The sequence below is a fragment of the Bubalus kerabau genome, chromosome 16, assembly GCF_029407905.1.
Source record: "Bubalus kerabau isolate K-KA32 ecotype Philippines breed swamp buffalo chromosome 16, PCC_UOA_SB_1v2, whole genome shotgun sequence".
NCBI lineage: Eukaryota > Metazoa > Chordata > Mammalia > Artiodactyla > Bovidae > Bubalus > Bubalus kerabau.
In genome coordinates this window covers 12,197,894-12,213,529 of record NC_073639.1, presented here as the reverse complement: position 1 = coordinate 12,213,529, position 15,636 = coordinate 12,197,894, and the positions used below count along the sequence as shown (strand labels likewise).

The following is a 15,636-nucleotide window of genomic DNA, read 5'->3' as shown; positions in this document are numbered from 1 at the left end:
TATAATATATATGTAGAGCAACACACGCTCTACATCTCTCGAGTTGCTCTACATCTCTCAAAAGTTGGTTACATTTAAATAAAGGGAATGAGATGGATTCTTAAAGGTTTGCCAATAAAGTTGGCACTCTGGGAGTTCATAACTAATAGAGTTGTTAGGCACCGGTCGCCGAGTGGCGAGGTAAGTGCTGATGATACTCACTTCCCGCTTTGTCTGGTGCAGCCTCTGCAGCCATGGTGGGCAGCTAGGGGGCCCTTCTCTTTTGAAGGTGAGCCTCCAATCCCTAAACACAATGACATAAAGTAACTCAGTGATGATGAATGCTTATTTTTAGCTATTTCTTGTATTCATTTATGAACAGGATGAATGACTAAATTTTTTAACACATTACTCCTCTACTCAATACCTTCCCTTCCCAAAGACAATAATAAAACATCTAGCACTGTGTAGGGCTCTGGATTTTATCAAGTGCTTGTATACATATTTCCTCACTGGTTCCAAACAACCCCAGAACTCTTGTCCCACTTTCAGCAGAGGTGGCAACTGGAGCTCAGAGAAGTGAAATACCTTGTCAGTGAAAAGGTACTCAGTGGTAGTATAGAACTCAAAGTCAGATCTTTGGGCCCAAGTTCTTATGCAGGCCCACCTGATTTCTCACAATTTTCAAACTAATATCAAGATAATACTTGGCACATACCTTACACCTTCTCACCTTGAGCTTACACACTTAAGCTGAGGTTTATGCTAGTTTTCCACTCAAAATGTCCTGTTCTCACATCAATGTTTATTTATAGCGTACCTATTCTTAAAGCATAGATTCGAATCCTATCTCCAGCCTCTAACTATCTGTTCCTCCTTTAAACTCGATAGTTACGTTGTCCACGCCTCTCACTTTAAATGCATTATAGGCTTCTGTGTAAGGAGCTAAAAAGTCAGAGTAATAGATGTAAGTCCATAAATAGGTATGAGTTAGACTCCTACTGCCTTGCACCAAACTATACTTTATACCAAAGGTACTCAACCCAAGATGACAATTGCCTGGAAAGATGGTAGAGTTGTTTGGTCACTCAGTCGTGTCTGACTCTTTGCAACCCCACAGACTGTAGCCAACCAGTCTCCTCTGTCCTGGGATTTCCTAGGCAAGAACACTGAAGTGGGTTGTCATTTACTTCTCCAGGGGATCTTCGCGACCCAGGGATGGAACCCATGTCTCCTGCATTGGCAAGTGGACTCTTTACCACTGAGCCACAGAGTGGGGCTAAGCATCTATATTTTTTAACATTTCCCAAAAGATTGAAATGTTCAGTTGGAGGAGTGAACCCCTGCCTTGTTCCTTGAACTTCATGGTTGTAAGCTCAGTGCATCGCATTGTGGATGCTCAATGAAGAGCTGATTAATGGGGTGACTGAACTGAGTTATTCTTCTTACGTTTGAAATTGTCCTTTCCTTCCAAAGGATTTCCCTGGTGGCTGAGATGGTAAAGAATCTGCCGACAATGCAGGAGAGCTGGGTTCAATCCCTGGATCGCGAAGAAGCCCTGGAGAAGGAAATGGCAACCCACTCCAGTATCCTTGTCTGGAAAATCCCATGGACAGAGGAGCCTGGTGGGCTACAGTCCATGGGGTCTCAAAGAGTGGGACACAACTGAGTCACTAACACTTTGACTTCACTTCCAAAAGATTACCCAAGATGCATCACTGTTGCCCCTACAGCCAGAAAGTCAGTTCCACCGGTGTACTCTGCTTTATGCTCACATGACTTTAGGATTAGAGCAGGAATATTGAAATAGGAAATACTACTGGAAATAAAAATAGGAAGAGTAAATGCTTATGGAACTCCATGGAGACACTTGTTGCAAAACTCTAAGTTAGTTGCTCGGGTAGCTGACGAGACCATCAAACTACGGTGAAATATTCGAAATTTGTTAAATAATTGGGGGGTTATTTGAGTAAATCTGTCCACCAGCTTTACCATATGGTAGTCATGACTCTGTAGTCACATGCTCTTAGGTAAAAGGCGACAACACTTTTCCTTTGGCTTCTACCCAGAGGGGAAAAACTACTGGAGTCACAGTTTTAAAATGACAAATCTGGAACATCCAAAAATGATTAATTCTCAAATTTTCAGCCTTGTATCATGGGCAAGAGCAAAGAATATGTACCTCGTTTGCCTAGTTCTACAAATGACTGGGTTAAATTAAAATACTGCACCTCACTTAGCAATTAACAATCAGAGCTCATCCTCTGCCCTGGCTTAAGTACTGCCTTCTCGCCATCTAAATATAAGTTGAAAATAAAGGTGTTCCGCACTCCGCCATTTTCTTGTTTTAACCTCCATAGGAGTGGGCTCTTCTCCGCGGCAGCCAGCTCCTCCACCTTAATTCAGTGTGCCAGCAATGTCAGCCTGCATTAAACTGGCTGGCAAGCAAGATGCCCCACTGTCCTCTTAATGCAGAAAACCAGCCAAGTATCCTAAGGGGTGCTGGCATGGCAATGCCCCACAAGAAAAGGTGATGGGGGATGGCTCTGAGACAGGAGCTGGGGGCAGAAGAAGGCCCTGGAGGATGGAGCTGCTTAAAGATAAGCACACTGACACAGAATATCAGCAGAGAGCTCCCTCTCCACTGCACATCCCCAGCAGACAGTTATGAGATGCTGAGTCCAGCCTGATGCATTGATCAATTACAAAGTGCAGATTTAGCATCTGAGTTGTGCAAGGAGCATGTTATCTATTTTGGAAGAAAAGACAAAAGCCTAAGTCAATTTTTTAAATAAAATGCAAACAACTCTATGTCAGATGTCATAAGAAAGTCTGTGAGCTTTGTGAAATAAGTGGGATAAACCCGTGGGTACCAGCAGTTCACAGGAAGATGAGATCACTGAAGACAGGAAGGAGCCAGAAAAGGCTGCAGAGAGGCTTGAGCTGCACCTGGAAGGGTGGGTGCAGGGCTAACAGTGAAACGGTGAATAACTGGTCTAGCACAAGCATCAGCCAGTTAGAACTGGCTGCTGACCAGCATCCCCCTGTAGTAACACCAGTCCTGCGTGGGTCAGACTGGCCCACTCAGAGGAACAGAAAAGCAGGCGGGTGAGAGACTGAGCAAAAGCAAATGAAAGGAAGTGAGAATGTGTGTGATTTGGGAAACAGCAAGTAGTAGGTGTGTTTGATTTAAGCAAAAGGCTAAATGTTACGCTGCTGAATTACAAGAGTAGCGCTGACATATATACACTACCATGTGTAAAAACAGATAGCTAGTGGGAAGCTGGTATAAAGCACAAGGAGCTCAGGTGGGTGCTCTGTGATGGCCTAGAGGGGTTGGGTGGGGAGGGTGGGAAGGAGGCTTAAGAGGAAGGGGATATATGTATACATATAGCTGACTCACTCCATTGTACAGAAGAAAGTGACACAACATTGTAAAGCAATTACACTCCAATAATAAAATAAAATAAATTTTAAAAAAACTTTTTTTAATGTTATGCTGCAGAAATGGGCAACCAAATTTGTGAAGAGGGAACTGACATAGTTGATGTTCTGGAATTTAACTCCCATAAAGGCAAGGATTTGGTCTTTTTCCCTGCTCTATTCTCAGTGCCTTCATGAGAGCCTGGCATGTAGAAGGATTTCAAAAAATACTTCAAATTTCCTTTCCTTACAGAATGGGAAGAGATAATTGCAAACCATGTATCTGGCAAGAGTTTAATATCCAAGATACATAAAGAATTCATACAACTTATTAGGAAAAAAAAGACAACTAACTCAACTAAAAAATGGTCAAAGGACCTAAATAGACATTTCCCCAAAGAAGATATGCAAAAGGCCACCAAGAACATAATAAGATGTGCAATACCACGAGTCATTAGGGAAATGCACATTAAAAGCACTGTGAGATATCACCTTAGAATGGCCATATCAAAAATACTTTATGGATGTGGAGAAAAGGGACCTCTGCAGTTGTTCGGAGGGATTGTAAATTGGTAGAGCCACTATGGAAAATAGTATGGAGAACCCTCAAAAAATTAAAACTACCATATGATCCAAAAGTTCCATTTCTGGGACTATAGCTAAAGGAAATAAAAACACTAACTCAGAAAGATATTTGCACCCCCATGCTCACAGCAGCACTATTTGTAATAGCCTACACAGGGAAGTAACCTAAGTGTCCATCAGTGGATGAATAGATAAAGAAGTTATAAATAGTGAAATTCTATTCAGCCATAAAAACTAAGAAACCATTTGTGACACAGATGAACCTTAAAGGCGTTATGCCAAGTGAAACAAGTCAGGCAGAGAAAGAGAAATACCATATGATTTTATTTACATGTATATGAAATATTAAACAAAAAGTTTCAGAAAAATAGATCGGACTTGTGGTTACCAAATGCTGGGGGTAGTAGGGGGGAATGAGACGGGATTGAAGGAAGGTGCTAAAAGGTATAAACTTCCAATTATAATATAAATAAGCACTGGGGATACAAGGTACAACATGATTATAGCTAACTGTTGTAGGATATGGGCTCCCCAGGTGACTCAGTGGCAAAGAATCTGTCTGCCATTGCAAAAGACGCAGGAGACATGGGTTCCACCCCTGGGTTGGGAAGATCCGCTGGAGGAGGAAATGGCAACCCACTCCAGTATCACTGCCTGGAGAAGCCCATGGACAGAGGAGCCTGGCGGGCTTCAGTGCATGGCATCGCAAACAGTCGTGTACCACTGAGTGACAGAGCATACACGTTGTAGACTACATAGGAAAGCTATTACAAGAGTAAACCTTGAGAGTTCTCATCACAAGGAGAATGTTTTCCCTTTCTTTCTTTCTTTTCTTTTTTTTGAATCTATAAAAGAAGACAGATGTGAATGGAACCTATTATGGTCATCATCTCACAGTATATGTGAATGAAACCATTACAGTACATGCCTTAAACTTATACAGAGATGTATGTCAATTACTTCTCAATAAAACTGGCAAATAAATAAAAAAAATTTGTGAAATGAGTAACTATGACAATAACATGCTAGACAGGGATGCCCCACCTTCCCATGTCTCCTTGAGCATATCTGTAATACAACTTAAGGCTCTCATAAATCAGGTTACAAGGATGCCAAGGATTTCTAACTCCATTTCTATACAGATATAAGGCAAGCAGAAGGAGCAATGGTATTTCCCTACCTCATCTCCTTAGCTTGTCCTTCCAAAGATAAAGCTTATGACTTCATTGTGATATCCTATATAATTAAGTATTTTGTTGTTGTTGTTGTTTAGTCACTAAGTCGTGTCCGACTCTTTTGTGACCTCATGGGCTGTAGCTCACCAGGCTCCTCTGTCCATGGGATTTTTCAAGCAAGAATACTGGAGTGGGTAGGCTTTTCCTTCTCCAAGGGATCTTCCAGACCCAGAGATTGAACCCACATCTCCTGCATTGCAGGAGGATTCTTTACCACTGAGCCATTGGGGAAGCCCATAATTAAGTATCATGGTGGGTGAAAAACTACCCTATGGAGCTCAGTAGGACTTGGGGAAACAGGTTTAGAGATTTATGTTGGTAGTTCCGGCAGGTGATATATAAACTAATGAGAGAAAAATCTCCATTTTCTACCCCAAATTTTCTCTCCACTGGCCCTCCTTCCAAATCCTAGCTGTCAAGCACATGTTGACTCTCTGCCCACTTCTCCAAATAGAAATTGTCCCTATATCCACCCAGTTGCTTAAGCCATAAAACTTTTGATTTCTCCTGTACTTTTACCTTACATATCCAATCCATCAAGTTTTCTACATTTTAACTTCAAAATACATCTCCCCATCTCCCCCCTCTCCTAGCCACCCGCTGTCAAATATGCTGGCAGCAAACCAAAGGAATGAGAAAAGAGGAAGGAGAGGGGCAAAGAAAACAAGAAAAAGTCCTAACTACTAATAGGTCCAATGTAACAAGGCCAATATTAGGCACCTACAGTGGGTAAAACGGTATACCAGAGAGTAGGAGAATAAAAAATACATAATTACTTAAATAAAACTATGAACCAAATTAGTCAGAGGGCCATAAGATGAGTTGGAAAGGAAATACTCTATTAATTCATGATCATGAATATCAGACAAGCTGGGATCTCCCAGGGACGCATACAACAGCAGGAAGCATGTGGAGCAACACTCCTTTCCTGGCACAGACCCTCCCTCTGCTTCTCTAATTAACTTGGATTAATATATTTCTCAGAGTCAGGAAGTGGGAAGGAAGAGGACATAACTGACTCATTAGGATCTTACTGCAGTTGATGCAAACATCAGAGTCTTGGACCATTTCAGAGAGGGCAGACTTGGATATCAGTCCTGACAGTTCCTTGGCGGTATGTGGCCTCCATCAAACCACTGAACCTCACCGAATCCACCGTCTTGTCCAGAAGTGAAGGACTTAAAATAGACACACCATTTTACATTTGTTTTCTATGTCTGTGTCTATATGCTTTGTAAATAAGAGTGGCTATACCAATTTTTTCAGATTTCACATATATGTGTTAATATATTTGTTTTTCTCTTTCTGACTCACTTCACTCTTTATGACAGCCTCTAACGGGGAAAGGGGGGGTGGGATGAATTGGGAGATTGGGATTGACATATACACACTATTGATACTGAGCCATATCCAATAAGCTATGGAGATTTTCTGTAATCTTAAAGTTTCAATCTAGAGAATTACAAAGTATAAGATAGATAGGGCTTCCCAGGTGGTGCTAGTGGTAAAGAAACCTTCTGCCAATGCAGGAGACATAAGACTCAGGTTCAATCCATGGGTTGGGAAAATCCCCTGGAAGAGGGCATGGCAATCCACTCCAGTATTCTTGCCTGGAGAATCCCATGGACAGAGGAGCCTGGTGGGCTACAGACCATAGGATCACAGTCAGATGTGACTGAAGCAACTAAATACACACACATAAAATAGATAACTAATGAGAGCCTACTGGATAGCATAGCAAACTCTCCACAAACTTCCTTGTGGGCTCCATGGGGACCTAAATCTGAAGGAAATTCAAAAAAGAGGAGATATATGTATATGTACAGCTGATTCACTTTGCTGTACAGCAGAAACCAACACAAGATTGTAAAGCAATTATACTCTGATTAAAAAAAAGTTTTAAATAAAGCCAAAAAATAAAATAAAAATAGATACACAATTTTAAAAGAGTAGCTTCAACCTATGTTTGAAGGAACTTTTTCTGAAGCCAATGAGGACAACAGAGGAAAGCCTGGCTCTCCTCATGGAAGAGGGTCTCAGAGCCTCTCTGACCTGGCACGGCACCCACCCCAACCCCAACACTCCAGGATTCGAGAAGCCCAGGCAATGACTTCACAGATGTCTTCTGCCTGTAGGATTCAACTGCTTCATAAACAGACATTATGTTCTACTTCCTTGTGGGCTTGTACCAACACAGACACTAACTAAGAGATCCCAAATATCCTGGCTTTACATAAAATATTTCTTTACAAAAGAAAGCTATTAATTTCACTGAAGTTCTCAAGTCATTAAAGAGAAGCTAAACTGAGAAGCCTCTCATATTATAATGTTTTCAAATATTTTTTCCCTAAAATATAGTAACTGTTTCAACTTTTGCCTCAATGTGTAAAAGAAAACTGGTCCTTCCGAGCCATATCCAATAAACGATGGCGTTTTTCTGTAATCTTGGGGTTTTAATCTAGAGAATTACAAAGTAAGATTTGGCAATACATGAAAACATACACAGAGTGTTACTGAGAGTCAGTACCAGCAGGAGACAATGGGCTGGAGAGGGAGAGAGAAGACTGTGGTTTCATGGGGGTAAAGTGAAGTAACTTTGGGGGGCGGGGTCTGAAAGGGAAACAAAGTCACATGGAGCCACTCCCGGAAAGGACCAATTGGGAGAGCAGCATTGATATATATGTACACACACTGGGCTTACCTGGTAACTCCAATGGTATAGAATCTGCCTGCAATGCAGGAGACCTGGGTTTGATCCCTGGGTCAGGAAGATCCCCTGGAGAAGGGCATGACTACCCACTCTAGTATTCTTGCCTGGAGCATTCCATGGACAGAGGAGGCAGGCTATGGTCCATGGGATTGCAAAGTCATACATGCCTGAGTGATTAACACACACAAATACCCAGGAGGGACAAATTGGGAGAGTAGCATTGATATATATACACTGCTGCTGCTGCTACTGCTAAGTCGCTTCAGTCGTATACGACTGCGTGCGACCCCACAGACGGCAGTCCACAAGGCTCCCCTGTTCCTGGAATTCTCCAGGCAAGAACACTGGAGTGGTTTGCCATTTCCTTCTCCAATGCATGAAAGTGAAAAGTGAAAGTGAAGTCGCTCAGTCGTGTCTGATTCCTAGCGACCCCATGGACTGCAGCCTATCAGGATCCACCCCGTCCCTGGGATTCTCCAGGCAAGAACACTGGAGTGGGTTGCCATTTCCTCCTCCAAATATATACGCTGCTGCTGCTGCTGCTGCTGCTAAGTTGCTTCAGTCGTGTCCAACTCTGTGCGACCCCATAGACGGCAACCCACCAGGCTCCTCTGTCCCTGGGATTCTCCAGGCAAGAACACTGAAGTGGGTTGCCATTTCCTCCTCCACATATATACACTACCATATGTAAAACAGATGGCTGGTGGGAAGCTGCTGTATAGAACAGGGTGCTCAGCCTGGTGCTCTGTGGTGACTTAGAGGGGTAGGATGGGAAAAGGAAGCTCAAGGCGGACAGGATATATGTATACATATGGTTGAGTCACAATGTAGAGCAGAAACTAACACACATTGTTAAGCAAGTATACACCAATAAAAATAAATTAAAAAAAATTTTTTTAATGAGTTCAGTTCCCTCCAACTACTAGAGGGAACTGAAATTTTGAATTTTAGTCCCTGTGTTTTCTAAAATCATAAGCACAAGCCAAATATATACAATATATATTTTGCAAATCAATGAAAAAGACAAATCTAACGTGAAAGTAAGCAAGCAAGGTAATAGACTCTTTGCAAATGGAATTTCCTAGTAGGAAATCAGCATGTAAAAAAGTAATGTTTCAAATTCATCAGTCATCAAGGAAATACGAAGCAAAGCCACAATCACCACATACTCTAACAAATAGCTTTAACAAAATGCTAAGGGTTGACAAGAATATATAGAAATATTCATATACTACCTGTCAAAGCATAAATTGGTAATCTTTAGAAAACTATTGGGCAGTATCTTCAAAATCTAAATTTGTACCTAAGTGAGACCCAACCCTCCCACACCCAACAGAAATACTTTTTAACATATACAGAAAAACATATATAAGAATGATCATAGCAGTACCATGTTGTCACAGCTAAAAACTGGAAGCAACTCAAATGTCCACTGACAGTAAGTAAATTGCAGCTTTTTCACATGATGGAGTGGTTCACAGCACCAAGAATGAACTGCTATACACAAGATATAACTGGTTCTCACGTACATTATCTTGAGAGAAAGAAATCAGCATAAAGAGGACATAGCGGGCTTCCCTGGTGGCTCAGTGGCAAAAAATCCACCTGCCAGTGCGGCAGACAAGGATTCGATCCCTGATCCCAGAAGATACCACATGCTATGGAGCAACCAAGACCATGCACCACAAATATTGAGCCTGTGTTCAAGAGTCCAGGAACCACAACTACTGAAGCTCATGCGCCCTACGGTGCGTGCTGCAGCAAGAGAAGCCACTGCAACGAGAAGCCCGCCTATCACAGCCAGAGTCGCCTGCCGCTCGTCACAACCGGAGGAAAGCCCACACAGCAACGAAGACCCAGCAGAGCCAAAAACAAATAAATAAATAAGACTGTACTTTTAAAAAGAAGACACATGCTGTGTTTTCATTAACACAAACTTCAAAAACAGGCACAATTTACTAACAGAAAAACAAGGTACTGGTAGCCTTTGGAGGAAGACTTGTGTCTGAGGGTGGCACAGGGGGTGAGGCCTCCAGGGTGCTGGAAATGCTCATCACTGCATGGCAGTCATACAGGTGTGTTCACTTCCTGACTGCACCGTGAGCTGTGCACTTAGGAACAGTGCCCTTCTCTGATTATTTGCTACATATCAGTAAAATTTTAATTTTAATTCTTAAGTGTTAGTTTTTCAAAGTAACCTATTAGAACTCAAAACACTACCTTCGGCATTATGGGAAGTTTCATTACTCCTCTTTTACTCTTCCTCAAAAGAAATATGAAGCATAGAGCTTTGCTAAAGGCCAACAATATGCTAGATTATAAGCCCCAATAGAGGAGAAATTAGTTTTTTTAATTTCTTTTATGTCTTCCATAAGACTGAGCACATGGTTAGCCAAGCAACAAGTACCACAGAAAAAGCAGCTGATTTGAATTCTGTAGGGAAGTCCTGCAATATGACACTCTATTTAGTTTTCAGAGTTCTGAATATTTATTTAGAAATGTCACTTCTACTAAAGTTTACATATAACTTGTCATGATCTTCTGCAGTGTGGTTAATGGACTTTGCTTGTTTAATCTTATGTACCTAGTTATCTCGATTGGAAGACCATAACTATCCAAATGAAAAAAGGAGTTAATTGCTTTACTTTGGCCCAAAATGAGTGCCAGTCACACACACACACACACACACACACACACATACACACACACACAGCTATGCCTTCCAAGATAACTGAGCCATGTTGCAACTCTTTTTCTTCTGATTTTCATAGATTAAAACAGTGCTGTTATAAAAGTACATTCTCTCAGCTATTAATCACACATGCCTTAAATAGGAGCCATTAACATTTTATAAATAACAATAAAGAGTGAAAACTTGATTCATAAAGCAATTCCTGCTGAGATGCTTGGGACATTATATAAACAGTTAAAGACAACAATGAAAACACCATAAAGTTAATTACCACAAATTAAATAAGATAAATTAAGGGCAAAAACTGTTAAACTGCTGCATTGTAATTTTGCTGTGCTCAGAAATACTAATTGATGTTAAAGAGCAAGATCTAGAAATTTGAGAAAAAGCATGAAATATTGTAAATCCTTGCATACATTTCAGATATTCTCTTTCTCAATGACCTTACAAAAAACAAGATAAACATTGGACTTCCCTGGTGGTCCAGTGGCTAAGACTCTAAGCTTCTACTGCAGGGGTGTGGATTCCATCCCTGGTCAGTGAACTAAGATTCTGCATGTCTCATGACATAGCAAAAAAAAACAACAAAAACAAAAGAAAACAAAAAACTAGCTAATATTAACAGACAATGAAATGATTTTGGAGAGCTTACATTTAAGGAACAGGTTTCAGTAATACAATTTTTAAATTGGAAACAATTTTAGGACTTTTCAACTTGTTGTTCAGTCACTCAATAACATCAGACTCTTTGCAACCCCATGACTGCAGCATGCCAGGCTTCCCTTTCCTGCACTATCTCCCAGAGTTTGCTCAAATTCATGTCCACTGACTCGATGATACCATCCAACCATCTCATTTTCTGTCTCCCCCTTCGCCTCCTGCCTTCAATCTTTTCCAGCATCAGGGTCATTTCCAATGAGTCGGTTGTTCCCCTCAGGCGGCCTAGGTATTCAAGCTTCAGCTTCAGCATCAGTCCTTCCAGTGAAAATTCAGGGTAGAATTGCTGTCCAAGGGACTCTCAAGAGTCCTCTCTAGCACCACAGTTCGAAAGCATCAGTTTTTCAGTGCTCAGCCTTCTTTATGGTTCAACTCTCACATCCATACATGACTACCGGAAAAACCATAGCTTTGACCAGATGGGCCTTTATTGGCAAAATATTTCTGCTTTTTAATATGCTGTCTAAGCTTGTCATACCTTTTCTTCCAAGGAGCAAGCATCTTTTAATTTCATGGTTTTAGTCACCATCTGCAGTGATTCTGGAGCCTAAGAAAATAAAATTTGACACTGTTTCCATTGTTTCCCCATCAATTTGCCATGAAGTGATGGGACCAGATGCCATGATCTTCATTCTTTGAATGTTGACTTTTAAGCCAGCTTTTTCACTCTCCTCTTTCACCTTCATCAAGAGGCTCTTTAGTTCCTCTTTGCTTTCTGCCATAAGGGTGGTTCATCAGAATATCCAAGGTTATTGATATTTTTCCTGGCAATTTTGATTCCAGCTTGTGATTCATCCAGCCCAGCATTTCCCATGATGTACTCTGCATAAAAGTTAAATAAGCAGGGTGACAATGGAACCAGTCTGTTGTTCCATGTCCAGTTCTAACTGTTGCTTCTTGACCTGCATACAGGTTTCTTAGGAGGCAGGTAATGTGGTCTGGTATTCCCAACTCTTAAAGAATTTTTCATAGTTTGTTGTGATCCACACAGTCGGTGTTTTTTTGAATTCCCTTGCTTTTTCTATCATCCAGAGGATGTTGGCAATTTGATCTCGATTCCTCTGCCTTTTTTAAAGCCAGCTTCTACATCTGGAAGTTCTCAGTTCACGTACTGCTGAAGCCCAGCTTGAAGGATTTTGAGCATTACCTTGCTAACATGTGGTGCAATCATGCGGTAGTTTAAACATTCTTTGGCAATGCCCCTCTTTGGGATTGGAATGAAAGCTGACCATAGTCCTGATGCCACTGCTCAGTTTTCCAAATTCACTGACATACTGAGTACAGCACTTTAACAGCATCATCTTTTAGGATTTTGAAATAGCTCAGCTGGAATTCCATCACTTCCTCTAGCTTTGTTTGTAATGATGCTTCCTAAGGCCCACTTGACTTCACACTAGGATGTCTGATTCTAGGTGAGTAATCACACCACCTTGGTTATCTGGGTTATTAAGACCTTTTTTGTACAGTTCTGTGTATTCTTGCCACCCCTTCATAATCTCTTCTGTTAGGTCCATAGGTTCTATTTCTGTCCTTTATTGTGCCCATCTTTGCATGAAATGTTCCTGTAGCATCTCTAGTTTTCTTGAGGAGATCTCTAGTCTTTCCCATTCTATTGTTTTCCTCTATTTCTTTGCCTTGAGCACTGAGGAAGGCTTTCTTATCTCTCCTTGTTATTCTTTGGAAATCTGCATTCAGATGGGTGTATCTTTCTCTTCAACTAAACTCCAATAAAAACTTCAAAAACAACAAAAAAGAAAGAAAGTGTTTCAAGGTCATGTTGGTCAACATAATGAAATAAGAAATGAGGAATTCCAAGGAATTCTTGATTCTATACATATATGTAGATTATATTCTATAAAGGATTAAAATAAAAGTAAGAGAGAGGAAGTGAGGGTAAGGGATAAGTAGGTATACTTTGTCTACTACATGGGATGACTTTAGAAACTTTAAGAATCTCCCAAAGAGCCAAAAATGTCCACCATTACCACATCGTTGATGCATACCACATTTAGCAATTATATCCTTCCAGAAATAAAGCTCTGAGAGAGGTTTATTTCTCACAATATGTCTAACCTCTGAGAGATACATTGAAAAACAAATATCAAAACATATTCCTTTTGCTCACAAATACCTAATTGAAAGCTTTCCCCTATGGAATGAAATAGGCATAAACAAGGTAGAGATGTACTTGCTGTCATCTTTGAGAACCAGAGATAGAGATAAATATAGAGTGGTAATGGGACTAAAGCTATAGATGTTGTCCAATTCCTCAAGACAGGCAGAAGCAACCTGGAGTTCAGCTCCACTGGGCCCATCAGAACTCAGTGTAAGTCCTGTGTGAGAGAGGGGATCAGGGCCAGGCCACTCAAAACCACCAACTGAGAAGAGACAAAATACAACATCCAACTCTCACTTGGGGCAGGGGCTTATTATAAGTTCCATACTCAGAAGAAGGGTTTCCATTGTGGTTCAGCTGGTAAAGAAGCTGCCTGCAATGCAGAAGACCTGGTTCGATTGCTGGGTTAGGAAGATCCCCTAGAGAAGGGAAATGCTACCCACTCCAGTATCCTGGCCTGGAGAATTCTATGGACTGTATAGTCCATAGGGTTACAAAGGGTCAGACATGACTGAGCGACTTTCACATATATACATATATATTCAAGAGAGGCAAAAGATACCCACATGCATGTGCATGCATGCTAAGTCACTTCAGTTGTGTCCAACTCTTTGCGACACTATGGACTAAAGCCCACCAGGCTCCTTTGACCATGGGATTCTCCAGGCAAGAATACTAGAGTGGGCTCCATGCCTTCCTCCAGTGGATCCTCCTGGACCCAGGAGTGAATCCATGTCTCTTACGTCTCCTGCGTTGGCAGGCTTGTTCTTTACCACAAGTGCCACCTATGAAGCCCAAAACATACACACGTATCTCACCATTAGGACCCAACCACACCAGACACTGGTTTGAGACAGGATTTGAAATGTCAGTATCATAGGAGTCCCAAAGGACCAATAACGGACCTGGTTCCAGAATAGGAAATAGTAGCAACTATAATACTGTGAATCAGAAAGTAGTGAAAGTATAAGTAAATAAGACATAAAAATACAATAAAACTTCCTACTTCACATAAGCCTGAAAATCATTATTAAATAATTTTGAAATTACAAAACACACATCCAAAACTAACACTAGGAAAGACAACCAATAATATCAACAATTGGGATAGTAACTAACTCCACAGAATATGAATGTGAAATAAAAATGTAAACAATAAAAGAATATAAAAAAGAATTTAAAATAAATGGGTTAAAACTCCACCAAGAGACAGAGGAGAAAATAATATTCCTTAAAATGACATAAAAATATGAAGCAAAGTAGCCAGAAATAAAATGGGGATATATAAAAAAGAAACAATCAGAGTACCTAATATAAAAATAGAGGGACTTCCCTGGTGGTGTAGTGGCAATCCCTAGATCAGGAACATCCCATGGAATAGGAAATGGCAACCAACTCCAGTCTTCTTGCCTGGAAAATCCAATAGACATGAGAACCTGGTGGGCTACAGTCCACAGTGTCACGAAGAGTCAGACACAACTGAACACACATGCACTTTTTAAAAGATTTTCTGTGTTTGGTTCCTACAAACCTCCACTGCCCTAGATTTTCTCGTTACCTTCCCTTACCTCCTCTTCAGTCTCTTTCACTAGACACTCATCTCACTGACCTCAAAACATCGAAATGTCCCAATCAGATCTTGAATCTCTTTTCCACCACAAATACTTACTTTGTCAATTCATCCAGCTTCATGGCTTTATACACCAATCTCGACATTGATGACTCACAAATATTCAAAGTGGTCCTGTCCCCTTGACTTTTTCACATGTTCATTCAGATGTCATAAAGGCATGTCTCATTTTATTTACCAAAACTGAGCTCCTACTCTTCCTTGGACAATTTTCCTGAACTCAGCAAATGATAACATCACCCCTCTTCAGGTACTGAGGCGAAACTAGCAAACTTGACTCTTCTCTTTTTGTATATCCCACATCCTATTCATGAACATGTCATTTCAGCAATACTTTAAAATATATTCAGAAATCTGAGGGCTTCCCTGGTGGCTCAGTGTTAAAGAATCCACCTGCCAATGCAGGAGACACAGGTTTGATCCCTGATCCAGGAGGATCCCACACGCCAAGGAGCAACTAAGCGGGTGTGCCACAACCATTGAGCCTGTGCTCTAGAGCCCCTGAGACACAACTACTGAAGCCTGCAATCCCTAGAGCTCGTGCTCTCT

The 15,636-nt window shown here is 41.1% G+C and overlaps 1 protein-coding gene across 1 annotated transcript in view; it reads right to left on the bottom strand.

Annotated features, from left to right (window-relative positions):
• The window catches only part of LOC129629705 (IQ domain-containing protein M-like), a 117,305-nt gene that overhangs the window by 27,693 nt on the left and 73,976 nt on the right, over positions 1 to 15,636 (bottom strand). The window contains exon 3 of the mRNA XM_055549880.1: positions 202 to 283. Within this exon, the coding sequence (XP_055405855.1) occupies positions 202 to 235 (34 nt within the window). The 5' untranslated portion in view covers positions 236 to 283. The remainder of the gene's footprint in view (positions 1 to 201; positions 284 to 15,636) is intronic.